At 43.2% G+C, this 17,653-nt stretch overlaps 1 protein-coding gene across 7 annotated transcripts in view; it reads right to left on the reverse strand.

Moving 5' to 3' along the window:
- FBXW11 (F-box and WD repeat domain containing 11) overlaps positions 1-17,084 on the reverse strand; it is a 106,474-nt gene extending 89,390 nt beyond the window's left edge. For 4 of the 7 annotated variants that reach the window (XM_059699186.1, XM_059699183.1, XM_059699179.1 and 1 more), the window contains exon 1: positions 16,902-17,084. In XM_059699186.1, coding sequence (XP_059555169.1) covers positions 16,902-16,946 — 45 coding nt within the window. In that variant the 5' untranslated portion in view covers positions 16,947-17,084. Of the gene's footprint in view, positions 1-7,241; positions 7,404-16,901 lie in introns of all 7 variants that reach the window. The other 3 variants (XM_059699184.1, XM_059699182.1, XM_059699185.1) reach the window with 2 other exon arrangements.
- Between the last annotated feature and the right edge of the window lie 569 nt (positions 17,085-17,653).

Genomic DNA, 17,653 nt, shown 5'->3' on the forward strand with positions numbered 1-17,653 from the left:
ATGTAAAAATAGTATTGTGGTTTTATATGTGTATAAAATATGACTATATGTAGTATACAAAGAGATATATTTATGGCTGTGTGTGTGTGTGTGGTTTGAGAGAAACAGATACTGTCCTTATTCTTAGGAGATATGTTTTCAACTTACTTTAAAAAAATTTTTTTTTAATTGACCTCAAAGAGGAAAGGAGATGGATGAGAGAATCACTGATCAGCTGACGCCTGCATACCCCACACTGGGGTTCGAGCCCACAACCTGGGCATGTGCCCTTGACGGAAATCATACCCAGGACCCTTCAGTCTGCAGGCCGATACTCTATCCACTGAGCCAAACCAGCTAGGACTACTTTCAAATTTTTAACAACAACAAAAAAAAGGGGGGGTGTAATATATTTGGAGAGAGAAAGACAGAAGGGGTAGGAAGGATGGGAAAGAAAGAAGGGAAGGAAATACCAACGGCATATTTCACAAACCTAGAACAAACTCTCCAAAAATTCATCTGGAATAAAAAAAGACCCCCAATAGCTGCAGTAATCCTGAGAAAGAAGAACAAAGTAGGAGGGATCTCAATACCAGATATCAAGCTATATTACAAAGCCACTGTTCTCAAAACTGCCTGGTACTGGCACAAAAACAGACATATAGACCAGTGGAATAGAATAGAGAACCCAGAAATCGACCCAAACCACTATGCTCAATTAATATTTGACAAAGGAGGCAAGAACATACAATGGAGTCAAGACAGCCTCTTCAATAAATGGTGTTGGGGAAAATTGGACAGATACATGCAAAAAAAAAAAAAAATGAAACTAGACCACCAACTTACACCATACACAAAAATAAACTCAAGGACTTAAACATAAGACGGGAAACCATAAAAATATTAGAGAAATCCACAGGCAGCAAAATCTCAGATATATGCCGAAGCAGTATGTATCTTCACCGACACAGCTCCTAGGCAATGGAAACTAAAGAGAAAATAAACAAATGGGACTACATCAAAATAAAAAGCTTTTGTACAGCAAAGGAAACCATCAATAAAACAACAGGAAAGCCCACTGCATGGGAGAACATGTTTGCAAATGTTATCACCGATAAGGGTTTAATCTCCAACATTTGTAGGGAACTCATGCAACTTAACAAAAGGAAGATAAACAACCCAATCAAAAAATGGGCAACGAACCTAAATAGATACTTTTTGAAAGAGGACATAAGGAAGGCCAAAAGACATATGAAAACATATTCTAAGTCACTAATCATCCGTGAGATGCAAATCAAAACAACAATGCGGTACTATCTCACACCTGTCAGAATGGCTATCATCAACAAATCAACAAATGACAAGTGCTGGCGAGGATGTGGAGAAAAAGGAACCCTTGTGCACTGCTGGTGGGAATGCAGACTGGTGCATCCACTGTGGATAACAGTATGGAGTTTCCTCAAAAAACTAAAAATGGCCGAAACCGGTTTGGCTCAGTGGATAGAGCGTCGGCCTGCAGACTGAGGGATCCCAGGTTCGATTCCGGTCAAGGGCATGTACCTGGGTTGCGGGCACATCCCCAGTGGGAGATGTGCAGGAGGCAGCTGATCGATGTTTCTCTCTCATCGATGTTTCTGACTCTCTCTCTCCCTTCCTTTCTGCGAAAAAAATCAATAAAATATATTAAAAAACTAAAAATGGAACTCCCCTTGACCCAGTAATCCCACTTCTAGGAATATATCCCAAGAAACCAGAAACATCAATCAGAAAGGATATATGCACCCCTATGTTCATAGCAGCACAATTCACCATAGCTAAGATTTGGAAACAGCCTAAGTGCCCATCAGCAGATGAATGGATTAGAAAACTGTGATACATCTACACAATGGAATACTATGCTGCGGTAAAAAAGAAGGAACTCTTGCCTTTTGCAACAGCATGGATGGAACTGGAGAGCATTATGCTAAGCAAAATAAGCCAGTCAGAGAAAGATAAATATCACATGATCTCACTCATTTGTGGAATATAATCAACAACATAAACTGATGAACAAAAACAGATCCAGAGACAGCAAAGCATCAATCAGGTGGTCAAACCTCAGAGGGAAGGTAGGGGAGGGTGGGGGTAAGAGGGGGAGAGATCAACCAAAGGACTTATATGCATGCATATAAGCATAACCAATGGACACAGACACCAGGAGGGCGAGGGCATGAGTGGGGGTGGGGGGCAATGGGGGAATAAGGACACATATGTAATACCTTAATCAATAAAGATAAATAAATAAATAAAAAGGAGGGAGGGAGGGGTAAGGGAGGAAGGGAGGGGCAGATAAACGATCCAAATATGGCAAAATGTTAACAATTATTTAATCTCCATGGAGAGTATATAGGGTTTGTTGTACTGGGGGTTTTTTCCTCCAATTCAACAAACATGAAATTTTTAATAATAAAAGTTATGAGGGATAAAAGAGAAAACCATTTAAAAAGCATTTAGCTGAACATTCATATAACATCCTGAGAGTGTCAGGATCTGAGCACTGGCAAGCAAAGCCTGTGATAGTGGAAACTGTTGCTCGGTGACAGGAGGGCAATGCGGTAATATCTATCAGGTTTTGAAGAGCACCTATCCAGGGATGCTCACTGGTAGGAATCTGTCCTGAATACCCCTCCATGTGAAATGACATATACACTACATTATTCTTTACAGCATTACAGGTAATAGCAAAACACTGGAAATAGCCTATACATATGTGTATCAGTCTAGATTGGTTTCACAAATTACAGCACAGACTATGAGTCAGCATGCAGCTTTTAAATGATCTACTCAAGAAATATGAGCGCTCTTTGGGAACTGGTATGAAAGATGGCCATGTCATAATTTACATTTAAAAAAAATCAAGGTACAGAATAATGTGGTTGAGTAGCTGGAGATACAAGGAATGGAAGACTGTTTTCCTGTGTACTTCTTCCTGTACCTCATGAATTCTGTACCATAGACAGAACGTATTCCAAATATTTCTCAAGTAGTGATTGACTGTAGCTGTAATGAACTCTTCATATGTCCATGCTTTCATTACCAAACCTAATTACAGTGGAATTACAGCTCACCTGGGAATTAGGGGATGAAGTCAGTGCATACGGTGAAAATAGCACACAGTAAAAATTGGCCTTAAATATATGCCACACTAGACCCGCACACCATCTCAAAAATTCCAACACAGCTCATTTTCACTCCAGCACATGAACAGTTCACTGTTTCTTCCACTGACTGGTGGATAAAATATCTGGCTAGCACTCAGGCCTCATGTGATGTTTAAAAATGTATGTCTTTAAAATACCATACTCACACTCATCACAGCTCGGTGAGAAGCACTGGGGAACTGAGACAGGCTGAGGGAAGAGCAGATTTCCATTCCCACCTCACTCTTAATCCAGAACCTTCACTGTTTAGGTTATTTTTCCCTTGTTTTTTATCACCAGCTATAGAAAATTGAATTTGCATAAGTGCACAGAAGATGTATAGCTATAACATGGAGTTTTTAAAAAAAAAAACATTTCAAAAACAGTACCTCTATCAAACAGTACCTGTAACAAACCATTACAGTGGAAAAGAAAACCACAACCCAAGCCAAATGGACTCACTTGCTGACTGGAAACAGGTTGACCAGAATTCCCGGGTCAAGATGGAAAGAAGAGAGTGATAACCAACCCCTTGACCAACATCAAATATGATCTTATGACCTGAGTTGCAGCCCATTCCTTTAAAGCGGCATTCCCATGCCAGGACACACACATTCCTCAAGCTGTGCTCTGAGGAACCTTACAACTCTAGGTAAACTCAGCTCCCACTGAGGCTAAATAAAAACTCACATCTTTCTACTCCTGCCCTCTCTGGTGAATTCCAGATCAATATTCCTACTAGATACTTCTCCTCCTAGAGGATTCACCATTAGGCAACTCAAATTCATCATAAACTGAATTCATTCTTTCCTGCTCTTCTAGTATTCCCTATCTTGGAAAAGAAAAAAACATACATCTTGGTGCCCACGCCAAAATCTACAATTTATCCTCTTGCATCTGTGTCCTACTCTTATAAGCAATCTCCAAGTTCTGTAGATCCTACCACTGACATCTCTGTTAAGTCCACCCTCCAACATCACGCCCACTGTCAATGCTTTGGTTCACCTTCATCATTGATCATTTGAACTAACTGGTCTCACTGCCTTGGTCTCCTCCATCCATCTTGCACACACCTGAAAAGCTAGCGGCCAAATACAAATTCAGTTCTGTTACTCTTTCTACTTTGAGAACAGAAGGAGCAAGAACAAGTCCCCAAGTAATGATGTAGTAAACAGAAAACAAGCACATTTAATAACATGATGTAATACAAAGAGCATGTGTCACCAGGTGTACCTTTTACGAGTACGTTCCTATTCTACCCCATACTTTAGGACCAAATTAAATAAGCTAATATGCGTTTCGATAGAAAGAGGCTACAGGGAAGCAAGGAAAACTCAGCTGCCTTCTTAAGTCCCAAATAAACACAAAACGGACCAGAGCAGTGATAAAGGCACCTTACAGAGAACAAAAGGCTTCCCAGACCGAGAAGTCAAGAGTGCATTTGAGTTGAATTTATTAACAGGTCTAAAAACGAATACCTAATCGGAAAAGATTCTGGAAAGTAAAAGCGAGCAGGGAGGCTGAAAGAAGAGGTTCTGCCACCCATCCCTGAAGCAAGCTGAGTGAGGCTGTTTCAGTCCCGTCCAGCACGTGTCTCACTCCCCTGGCGAGTCCACGCTAACTAGGCTGCCTGGCTATGCTCTGACGCGGTAGGTAAAGTCTACCTACATGAAGAGAGAACATTCCAGTCATTTGGCTTGAGTCTCAGGTACCTCTTGTTTCTTAGTTGAAAAAAATTAAACCAGAATATTAACTAGAACCAAGTAAGCAAATCTACTTATCAGAAAAGTTTATATTAAATTGCCAACAAGCACATATCATTATAAAATAATAAACTGGAATTCTGGCTTTCGACATCAGTCTCACACAGCTGGTTAAGGTAAGCCCACCCCTGGATAACAGCCGCTTTGAGCATGCTGACCAGATCAGATTTCTAAGGATGTTAAACCAAGGACCAGACCAAAGATGAAGGCAAGTTCTAAAACTGCACATGTGGCTTTTTAAATGTAAATTAAAATTAAAAACTCAGTTCCTCAGATATAGAAACACATTTCCAAATAGCCCCCTGTGGCTAGTCCTACCATACTGAACAGCAGACACTGAACATTGCCACTGTCACCACAAGTTCTCTTGGGCAGCACTGCTCTGGAAGGTAACCTGAAGCAGCCCGACTGTGAGCCCTCTTGGGAAACAGCCTGGTAGCTGGTCCCGATGGCTAACAGAGTCGGAGTGCTGGAGGAGGTAAGAGATACTCAACAGCAATTGTTTCCTTTCCCTTTGCAATGATTTCTTCACGTCAGAATGTACAGTTCAGACCTCAGGATTTGTGCCCCTTTTTATCGCTGGATGATAGTCTAAACTAGAGGCAGAATAGCAGAGGTTACAGGGGTGGGCAAACTTTGTGACTCGAGGGCCACAATGGGTTCTTAAACTGGACCGGAGGACCGGAACAAAAGCATGGATGGAGTGTTTGTGTGAACTAATATAAATTCAAAGTAAACATCATTACATAAAAGGGTACGGTCTTTTTTTTTTTTTTAGTTTTATTCATTTCAAGCGGGCCGTAGTTTGCCCACGGCTGGTAGAAGCATATTCTCTGAAGCAAGACTGCCTGGAAACATATCCATCTTTGTCTCTTACTAGATGTGTGACCTTGAACATGTGTAACTTCTCTATGCTTCAGTTTCCTCATCAGTAAATACAAATAATGGTACCCACCTCACTGGGTTACTATGAAAATAAAATGAGTTTAGACATAGAAAGTGTCTAGAATTGTGCTCAGGACAGAGTCAGTGCCCAGTAAGTATTAACTGCTATTATCTCTACCACCACCACCACCCTGATGGCTCTTTGGATGACAAGTGACAAAAATGCCCACCTAGGAGACATGCTAGCAAACATAAAGAATTAAACTAGAAGAAGGATCACAAAGTCAGAGTGTCAGCTTACAATAAAAAGAACTGTGTAAAGATTACAGTAACCTGGAGAGAACATTAAGTACCAAAAAAACTCATGTTGTCAAGAGAGTTGCCTGACAATGTCTTACTTGTAAGGCTAACAAACCAGAGGTCCAAAAGAAGTCTGCATAATAAGCTACTGAGCTATTTAAATAACCAATAACAACTAAAGAGGAACTGAAATAAAAACAAGTTTGAGTTCACTGGACCAAATGATACTTCCCTGTATAGAACTGTTGTGACGTTTAAATTCATTGCCTCTCTTATACTCCCTGTTACCTTTGTGTCTGCTTGATGGACTGACTGAAGATTTTCTAATTTTCTCATTAAGCGGGGAGAGCACCAGATATAATGAAAATACCTTCCCACACAATGACCGACCCTGTGTTCTTTCTAGTGGAAACCGAGTGTAAAACCTTGCTCTTGCGGACAGGCAATTTGAAAACCCAAAGCTGAAGTACAAGCTTCAGCAAATGTAGTCAGGCGGAGAGGCACCTACACAGCCCCAAGCCGAAAGCTTGGCTCTGCCATTTACTTGCTGTGGGACCCTGGGCTACTTGCACTTAATGCTTCTGGGCTTCATGTCACCATCTGTAACATACAGGTACAGCATGTGCCAGCTGAGTACGAAACAGCACATGCCTACAACAGTACCTGGCACTTAGCAACTGCTCAATAAACAGTTGAACCAGTTAATACATCTTCCTGAGAAGACCCTCCAACAGTCCTGAGAATAAAAGACTACTTTCCGTGGTAACTACAGAAACTACTTTGACCAGGTTTTAACTATAAATTATGAGATAATGCCCCAAAATTATCATTTATTGTCCATATTTTACAAGCTATTCCTTAAGCAAAATTCCCTGTAGGACCATTACCATAAACCATTCAAGCCTATAATAAAAATAACTGCACTTCTTATGTTGCAACAAAGTTTTTACTAGCGCTTCTGCCACATGCACCTTCACTGATCCACATCCAAACACAGGCTGAGTACTAAGCACACGTAGCTACATTTCTTCCTTTCCCTATAAATGCAAAAAGTAAAAAAAAAAAAAAAATGTTTTTAAGTTTCTTTCAGAAAGTTGAGTTCCACAAAACAAAACAATACAGGGTAATTGCTTACCTGGACAATATTTTGTACTTCAGATCCACCAATCCAGAATGAATGGGGGGGTTCCCTTTCAGACTAGTCTGAGAAAAGACAGCAGTCAAGCAGCTTCCAAGATCCTTTCCGCTTACTGTATCCAGCTTTCTTCAACAAAATCCCAAACATGCACTTCGGTAACTGTTGAAAGACAGAAAGCAATCCATACACCCACCATGGCACCAGTGGCAAAGGACAGCCACCAAGAAATGGAAGGAAGGGCAATGGAGCGGTGGATCTGAGGCACAGAGTTACAACCCGAGTAAGCTATTTGGCATAAAAGGTCTGCAGCAGCATTCCTCGCCTCTGAGCTGAGAGAAGGGTAAGAAATTCTACATGGCAAAGGCTTACATCCCTAATATCAATATTTACTCTGATAAATAGCACGCAATTTCCAAATGAGAGCAGCTAACTGGTTACACTATCATCCACAGAAACTGTGCCAGACCATTCAGCTACAATGAACTTCTTTCTCCATTTTCTAAGACAGCTCCTCCACCATTACAAAGTTTGTCAGCCAAAACTAACGATCAGGAAGGGCTCAAATACCTCCCATTAAAGATACTTACTTTAAGCAACTAACAAGAAATCTTTTCGTTTGCTACAGAAGACATCAAATCTACACATTACCCAAATCTTCAACCCTCAAATAAAATATGGGCTTTTTAAAACACATGGCATAATTTTAAGAGTGTACTTTGATTCAATAAAGGTCAATCCCTACAATAGGCAGTCATTGAGTAAACTAAGGGAAATAGTAAAGAACACTAATAAATAATTTACTAGCTGACACCTTTAAAAACGTAAGTCCAGTCCACATTTTATGAGCATTCTTTTACTACCACACCAACTTTTCCATTAGACTGGAAATTCTAAACAAACTGTAAGGGAGAAAGAGAAAGGCATTCAACAGAAGGACATAGATAAACACTTAAAAATCAAAGAATGTGAACATATTGCACATAAATTTTCTACTTCAATTGCCACACTATTGCCAAAATATCCCTGCAGTAATTAAAATACCTAGCTTTACTGAAGGACTACTAATGGACCAAGCCCTTTACACTCATTACTCATTTAATTCTCAAAAAAGATGAGAGGAAATAACTTGCCAAACTCCCACATCTACTAGTTAGTATGGCCAAAGCCCTTTTCGCAGAGCACAGCTGCACCCAAGTCCAAGGATTAGAAAGGCCAAGATTCCGGAGCAGATGAAACGAAGCTTTCCTCTCAAAGGTCCCTAAGTTAATTAACACCAATGGAGAACTAAAACAGTATAGAGGAGGAAATATTTCAGCCTAGCTGAACGAAAATACAACTGAACCAGATGAGCCATCCTGAACAGCTAATGCCCGAGGTCTTGCCACTCAAGAAAGCATTTCATTAACAAAGAGCCATGTAATTCTAAGGCCTACAGTATTAACGTTAAGACAGAACACAGTGTAATGTTGCCCAACTAGTCTTTGTTTATAAGCAAAGACTGTGTCTCTGACCGAGAATCAAAAATCTAGTTGAAACTGAAGAATGTTTAAATTCCTAGGTTTGTTCATAAATCATAGGCAATGACTAAAGATGTTTGGATTTTTCAGGTTGTAGGCAAAGCAACTGAAGTGACTGAAATACCAGTCGATGATTAACCTCCCCAGAATAATCAGATGGAAATATCTTAATACCCAAAACTTAAAAGATATCACATACTAGTAAGTAAAATCTCAAGAATGAGTGCTCAGGTTTTTCCCATTAGTGAGATTACTCTGGAGCCAAAGAATATAATAGCAACCCCGATTTGATAAAAGCAGCTATAGTGAGCTATGGTTAGTAGCTAACTACTAAGGCAACATAAAAGGAGTCTGCTTTTCAAAGTATAACTTAGTGCTACAACAAATATGCTGAACAACTGTAGCAAAACACAACCAGAACAATTTGGCTAAGGAACTCACTTCTGAACCTCTAGAATTGTCAGGCCTTTTCCCTGTGTTAGGGAGTTAATTTTCCCCTCTTCCCTTCAAATGAACATTTACTGAATGCCTAATTGGTGGAAGGGCTTAGGCTAGAGACATAAAGATCAATAGCTGCCAGACCAGGAGTGTAAAGACTGAGGTCCCCCTGTCCTCTGCCCCTTCCTCTTTGAGTCCCCAAGTGACCCTTTCACAGAACCAAATGTATTTTATTATTAGTTCTCACAAGTGGGTAAGTGTTCTCAATTTAACTCTTAAAAATGTAAAAATTACTCAAGTTCCTTTTTTCTCAGTAGAACTCTCATTTAATTCTCCTTTTCCTTCTGTGAACCAGAAGCTTGCTATTAAGAGAATGATTCCTATATTCATTACACTTATAGTATTTGCACATCTCTCTACTCACAGACTTTTACATGTTAATGTCCCACGGTTTCTACTTCACAGCTCGAAAGTGTTCATTGTTAACTAACCCTGAGAGGGAATGTCCTGAAATGCTTCCTGCTGACATCACAGAACTCTGCAATCTTTGAATTTTGTTAAAATAAAAGTAAGATCCAGGTTAGAGATACCCTACTGGACTGTCAGGTCCCTGGTTTGTCTCTCATTTGCCTACAAAGACAAACTTCCTGTTAGGCAATTGTGATTAGCAGAAACTTAACTGAGGGGAACAAGCACATTCTTGACCAACAGGTTTTCCCCCTTTGTCAACTAATTCAATGAACAACTCAAATGCAACTCAGGAGGAAATCTTGTATGAAACTCACTGCTTAGTCTGTTAAAGGTCAAATCATCAGCTTTGCTAAAACAAGAATCAAAATCCTAAACCATTCGAACGTAAATCACAATGTTCGATGTCAATGTGACTAATCACCAGTCTCTTTCTCCCTGAAAACCCCAACAGGACTTCTCTGAAGTTAGAGTGCAGGTCTAATTGTGTCTAATTGGTAGTTCTTAGTCATTTTAACAGTACTTCCCAGATTTCCAAGATAATGCCGATTCTGTGTGATTTCATCATTTTCCCCCAAAATGGCTAAAGCCAACTGAATTTTAGGCCTCTGTAAAGCTTCACAAATAAATAGATGCACAACTCGGGGGGAGGGGTGCAAACCTCTTCACACCAACTATCTTGACAGTCCTTTACAAAATACAGTCCCTGTACTTACTTGTGGGGGAATGTTAGTGTGGCAGACAGGTGCTGAGACAAGCCTCACATACATATCTCATACAATCCTCCCAGTAAGTCGAACAATACCTACATTTTCTTATTCTTCCAGATAATAAATCCACACCGCAGAAAGGTTAACTTTCTTCAGGTCACACAGCTGGCAAGAGACAGAGCCAGGCTACAAATCAGGTGTCACTCTCAAGCCCACACCCTTTCTGCTACAGCATGCTTCCCTGAGGTCAGAGAACGCTCAGAACTTAATCGACTGGCAAGTTCACGCCAACAGATACGAGAGGAATCTGGGTTTCCTCAAAACTCTATCAACCAATGTGTATCTGTGTCAAGTTCTGTAAATATGGTGAAAATGTCTATGGATGTCTGTGACACACCACCCTCCTCTTCCCCTTACGTCTTTTCTCCTCTATTCATCTCCACCCTTGGCTTAAGGTTATCAAAAGGAAATCTTAAAAAGGTTTCGCAACAGGAAGAAAACAAACAAAAACCTAACCCTGCCTTAGCTCAGTGGTTGAGTGTCTACCCATTAAGCAGGAGGTCACGGTTTGATTCCACGTCAGGACACATGCCCAGGTTGCAGGCTCGATCCCCAGTGTGGGGCATGCAGGAGGCAGCCAATCAATGATTCTCTCTCATCATTGATGTTTCTCTCTCTCTCCCTCTCCCTTCCTCTCTGAAATCAATAAAAATATATTTTAAAAAAACACACCTAACAATTTAAATTAAAAAACATCTACACACCTAAGTTCTAAGCATTATGAAGTATTCAAAGGACAATAAGACAGAGCCACTGAACACGATCACAGGCTTTTATAATAAACAGGAAAATATGGTTAAGTATTTTAAGCGTTAGGAACAGATTATTATGAGAATTAGTGATATAGGTGAGAATTTTCAGAAAAGAGGATGGTTAAGATATAGGCAGACAGCAATAATGCATGTAAACAATCAACCAAAAAATTCAATGTAACATTTACCAAACACCTACTACAAGAAGGCACTGTGAGGGGTTTGTTTATCATTTAATAGAGAACACAAACAGGAAACTAGAATACAAGCCCGGAATATGTGAAGTGCCACAAAATAAATGCAAAAAGCCAGAATGTATTCATTTCATTGAATAATGACTATCATGTAGGCCAGCGGTCACCAACCGGTGCTCCGTAAGGTCCGAAAGGCTGGCGACCGCTGATGTAGGCAGTGCTATAGGTAAGAAACCAAAGTGGTATCTGCCACCATCACATACATTGACATCAGAGGTGACATCTAAATTGTTTTGAAGGGACAGGACTTTATGAGAGGATCGCTAAAATCTGACCTAAGCCAATGTAGCCAGAGAGCCAGCTAGTAGGTCCTTCCCATGACATCAGCCTTCAATACATGGCTTCGGTCAGTTCACATTGGTGCTCACAAAGGAAACAGTGTGAGCACAATCAGAACTCGGGTCCGTCATGCTTTGGCTGGAAAACGGGCTGAGGGGTGTGGGAAGAAAAGCCAGAAGGGAGGCTGGAACTGGAATTAATAGGACTTGAAATGCTTGCTTTCCCTTAGAAGTGTAAATATCACCAGCTGGAACTCAGGATCCCAGACACCTCCCAGCACAGAAAGTTTGTTTCTAGAATTCATAGAATCAAACAGCACGACTCAGAGGGACATATGTGCTATTCTGTGAACCTATGTAATGGGCTCCTGTGCCAACTCTCTCAATGTTCAGGGCATAGCATCAGGGGTCAAGGGTGCCAAGACTTGTGTGCTGGGTCATGGTTTGTTTGTTTTTTTTTGTCAAATCTGAAAGGACATGTTACCTACTTCAAAATCGGGGGCAAAACATAATATATGTGAGCCACAGCCTCTTGAGGCAGGTCAAAGAGGCCTATGAATATGTATATTGTTTATTTCATTTGAACCCCACTTAAACATTACTTTGTCTATTTAATCTGCATATGGAAAATAGCACACAGCTAGACTCCAATTTCTTAAAGGAGTTACTAAACAACCCACTTACTCTACTTAGAAAGCCAATGACAAGAAGGGAGAAAATCCAAAAAGAAAAAAAAAGGAAATGCTCCAATATCTTCACTTGTTTCTTTCATCTCCATGGCCTTGTGGCCCTTCTTCAACAGCTCTAAAAAAACATTGATATCACACCGATGCATTTTACTTATATTACTATATTCAAGAGAGAATAAGGAATGGCTCACTTAAGGTCCCTTAGCAAAGAGGGGAACCATTCAACAGCTAGCAATAAAGTACAAACTGCCCGTTATTGATGTAAAGTTTGGGGAAGGGTTGAGTTCACACCCACAGAGCAGGCAGAATTAGCTTCCTAATCTTTTAGCATCAACTTCTGCCATCTTCTAACAGAAGATTATCCATCTTTCCCTTCCAGTTAGCAGCTCTGTGAGTGCTTTCTAGTAATGAGGGCTTCATATCCTAACTCAGGTGTTAATAAATATCATGTGATACATATGCACAACTCTCATTTTTTCCAGTGAAGTCCACTGCACTAGACATAGCCCAGTGAATTTGGTATATTTTAAAATGGTTACTATTTTTCTACCTCATCCTATATAATAAAACCCTAATATGCAAATCGACCGAACGGCAGAATGACCGGTCGCTATGATGTGCGTTGACCACCAGGGGGCAGACGCTCAACGCAGGAGCTTCCCCCTGGTGGTCAGTGTGCTCTCACAGGGGGAGCACAGCTGCAGGCGGGCAGTAAGGAGCAAGGGGTTCCAGACTGCAAGAGCCCCGGACTGCAAGAGGGATATCTGACTGCTGGCTTAGGCCCGATCCCTGGCCAGCAAGTGGACATCCCCCAAGGGGTCCTGGACTGTGAGAAGGTGCAGACCAGGCTGAGGGGCCCCCTTCCTGCCCCAGTGCATGAATGTGGTGCACCCGGCCTCTAGTCCTATATGATAAAAGCATAATATGCAAATTGTCCCCTCGAGTAGGAGTTCGTCTGGGAGTTCAACCAGGGGGCAGAGCCCACCAGGGAAAGGGAGGGAGGCCCTGGTCAGCAGCCACTAGGGACCCTACCAGTGCACGAATTTCGTGCATTGGGCCTCTAGTTAATAATAATAAAGCTGATTTTACCAAATCCAGAAGTTTGAAATACAGTCCCATAAATAGGTGTAGCATTGGGCCAATATAAGGTCATAAAAGTTATTAGGTGGCTAAATTATTCACCATCAGCAATTGTAAATATAACTGTCACAATCAAGAGTATATAGTTGAGCCCTGGCTGGTGTGGCTCAGTTGGTTGAGGGCCATCCCATGCACCAAAAGGTCTCCGGTTCCATTACCATCAAGACACATGCCTGGGTTGCAGGCTCAGTCTCCACTAGGGGGTGTGCAGGAGGCAGCCAATCAATGTTTCTCTCATTGATGTTTCTCTCTCCCCCTCTCCTTTTGTCTCTTTCTCTAGAATCGATTTTATTAAAACAAAACAAAACAAAAAAAAACCACATTTTTTTAAAAAAGAGTATATAGTCGCTATTAAAGACTGAACCTGATGAGGTAGGTCTGTTGGAGAAGCATTCTTTGTGGACCCAGCCTCAGGCAGGGGTGGAAATCACAACAGACCTATATTTTGTAGATTTTAATTACTCTATCACCAGAGTAAACTAAAAAAGTGCAAGAGCCCTAGCCAGTTTGGCCCAGTGGATAGAGCACTGACCCACAGACTGAAGGGTCCCGGGTTCGATTCCAGTCATGGGCACATGCCCAGGTTGCAGGCTCGATCCTCATTAGGGGGTGTGCAGGAGGCAGCCGATCAATGATTCTCTCTTATTGTTGATGTTTCTCTCTCTCTCTCCCTCTCCCTTCCTCCCTGAAATCAATAATAATAAATATATTTTTTAAAATAAATAAAAGTGCAAGGAAAAAAGGAGAGTCACAAAGAAAGTAGAGGGATGAAGATTAAGAAGTTGGAGACAGCCAAGAAGTCCGTCTCCTCACTTTAATATAGCACGCTCTGAAACACCAAATGGAAGTTATCCTGTTAACCATTACGTGCCAAACTGGTACAGGCAGCACAATCACAAATATTTGAGCACTGAAGCTGACTCATAAAAATCTAAAAATATTTCATACTTTAGGCTTTCAAAATAGCATAAGTTTAACCCCTTCCATCATGTTTTTTGGAAGCCAATGTAAAAAATATTTTGAACCTACTTCTGAAAACTGTAATTAAAATGTGGTGAACACAGAAAGCCACATGCAATTAGATTTTAAGGCTTTATCATTCCTACATCTGATCCTGGATTTACTGGATCAGTTAAGTAGCTGTGTCTACTACACTAAAATAAATACATATACGTTTATGAAAAGCATTGCCTAAAAGTCTTAACGGCTATCCCTTTGAGGGAATATCAAAATCTGTATATAAAAAGCCATTTCAAAATTGATCTAGATTAACTACTAAATTCTCTATTAAATTTTCTAAGAGTCCCAGATTATAATGTCTTTAAAAGGCTGACATATCTTTTCTGACCAGAGACCAGCACAATCTTGTAAAATCAAGACATTTTTAAGTTCTGAGCATAAAAAGACAGTCAATTTAGGCTGAGGACTTTCTTAACCATACACCTGAAAACTCTACGCAGATTACACTGTTTCTTATCATTCTTTTGAAAATAAAGACACTTAGTTATTTTTCAACTCATTAGAAATGAAAGGAGCACAGAACAGCCAACGTCAAAGAGGTACCAAGACCCACGTTTTCTACTATGAAGTACTGTAAGGACACCCGTAGGACTATGTACCACATTTATCATTCTCCCCAAGACATTTTACCAAAGTAACCCACAGGGTTGCAGAATGCCAAAGGCTTGACTACAATCGCTCCATAAATTCTACGGAGGAGGAAAAAATTACTTAACAAATGAAAATCAAATAAAAATCCACAAGTGACAGTATCCCTTAAAAAGCAACCACACACACACACACACACACAAATGAGAAACTACTACAGCTTTTTTTTTTTTTTTTTCATAGTACTCAAGAATGCTGGAGAAGTCTAGTCCTGTGAATTAGGCAAGGGACAGCAAATATTAAGCGGCCTCCCTGTGGACGCTCCTGTACTTCCATTTTTAAAACATGCTTCCCCACTCCCCAGACACCATCGTCCACGGAAACCACGCGGCCCTCCATCAGACTTTCAGTGTCACCATTTATTATTTATAGCGTTCAACGGGGGAAGTAGCTCTGATGTCACCGACCCTGCCCGGCGGAATCACTGACTCAATAAGCGTTTTTCACGCTGGAGACCATCTGGCTGGGAAACCATGCGGCTGGGCTGGGCAGCCTCTTCACCTTTCCCCTCAGCCCTCCCCGGGGGGAAGCTGTCACCGTGCCGGGAGAGATACAGAGACACTGTCAAGGTTTCCACAGGAAGGAACCCCGGGCTTGTCCATTTGCTGAGGCACTGACTTCCTCCCCAGCCCAGTCTGATTTCCCTAACGTTCAAATTGGCAGGTAATCGCTGCCATGTTTTATTTCTCCCACCCAATCATCCACCAAGTGGCCAATCTCTCATGGTCCCGTTTCTAAAATAAAAAATAAAATAAAATAAAACCCCTTCTGGCTCCAAGTCCTAAGGGGGAAAGGGATCGGGGTGTCCGCGGGGACGAGGTCTGGTCTGGCTAGAAACGGTTTTTAACAGAAGAGTGATCGCTCCCCCAGGGGCTGATGATTCTTTTCTTTTCTTTTTTTTCTTTTCTTTTTGGAGAAGAAAGAGCAGGCGGGCGGCAGTCATGAGGACAACCCTCCCCCCCCCTCCTCCCCCATTTCCTAAAGCGGCTCCGGCAACGTGAAGTTACTCCTGGGAGACGGAACCCGGGGTACCTGGGGCCTCGCTATGCAAACCTCCCTCTCGGCCCAGTAGGAAACCCTTTGTCCGAGAAGCCGGACATCACCGAGGTCCGGGAAAGAGGCCCTTCATCCGCCACGGCCTCACACCCCGGAGCTTCCCACCCCGCCCCGCAGGGCCAATCCCGGCACCTACACGGCTCTAGGCTGGGGAGAAGGTGGGAGACCCCTGCCAGGGCGCGGAGGCCCGAGGCCCTGGCCGATCTCCTGCGTCCCCCCTCCCATCACCACCTCACTCGGCCTAAGTGGGGCTTGCAAGAGCGGTGCAGGCCTGGACCGGAGAAACAGAGAAAAAATAAATCCACTTCTCAGAGCGGGAGAAGGAGATGCTAGAGCGAGTGTGAGCTAAGGCCACAGCATTAGCGAGCGAGGGTCGTTCGAGAGATGGGCCCCGAGACAGGACTGGGGGAGGGAGGAGAGCCGAGGGGCCGGGCCACCTCCGGCCTGAGATCTCGAGGGATCCGAAGGGACCGCGCCGGGCCCGAGGCCAGGGAAGGCGGCGAGGGGAGGGGGGAAGGAGGTCGGGGCCGAGACGGCGGGGAAGGGCCGGGGCCGGACGCTGATGTGGGCAGGCCCGCCCGGGGCCGGGCGGACGGAAGAACAGACGGTCCAGCGGGCCGCACTCACCATGAGCTCGATGGTCTTGTCCTCAATCACCGAGTCGGGCTCCATGGCGGCCCCGGCGGCCCCGCCTCGCTCTCCCCGCGCAGCAGCGAACCGCCCGTGCGGAGGAGGCGGCGGCGGAGGCGGCAGAGGCGGAGGCGGTAATCGCACCCACTCTAGCTGCCAGCCCGCCCGGGCCGCCGGCAGCTCCGCCCTCCCCCTCGGTGGACGCAGTACGCAGAGCGAGAACTACAGCTCCCAACAGGCGCCGCGTGCTCCGCAGAGCGTTGTGGGAACGGGAAGCCGACCTCTCCTGGCAGCTCGGAGCTGAATTCTAAGCCGAAAGCAGCACTGGGTAGTGAATGCGAGAAGTGCAGACTTAAGGGTTCCCTCCAGATAGAGCCTCGGGAGTTCCATGACTACATGTCCCAGAAAACCCTGCGCGCGGGTTCTCCTTCCGCTGCTTCCTCCTGACTTCCTGGGAGCTACAGGCCACTCAGACCGGAACGGAAAGTCCGAGGCCCACTATTCACTTGTCAGAGATTCTGCGTATGCGACCCATTTCCGCACATGCGCGGTGAGTGTCCGCGGCGCCCATTCGACGCCTAGGTAGGGGCTAGGCTGGTCAGCGGGCGTCTGGTGGTAGGGACACGTGTTGGAGACAGGTGGGTTCTAGGTACTTTCGAAGGGCATGGGCTTAGGACTCAGGTGGGGGAGAGGGCGGGCCGGCGAGAGAAGCTCGGCAAGGGAGGAGGGTCGACAAGGGGCATCCCTCC

This window comes from Myotis daubentonii, chromosome 5, assembly GCF_963259705.1.
Source record: "Myotis daubentonii chromosome 5, mMyoDau2.1, whole genome shotgun sequence".
In the NCBI taxonomy this organism is placed as follows: Eukaryota; Metazoa; Chordata; class Mammalia; order Chiroptera; family Vespertilionidae; genus Myotis; species Myotis daubentonii.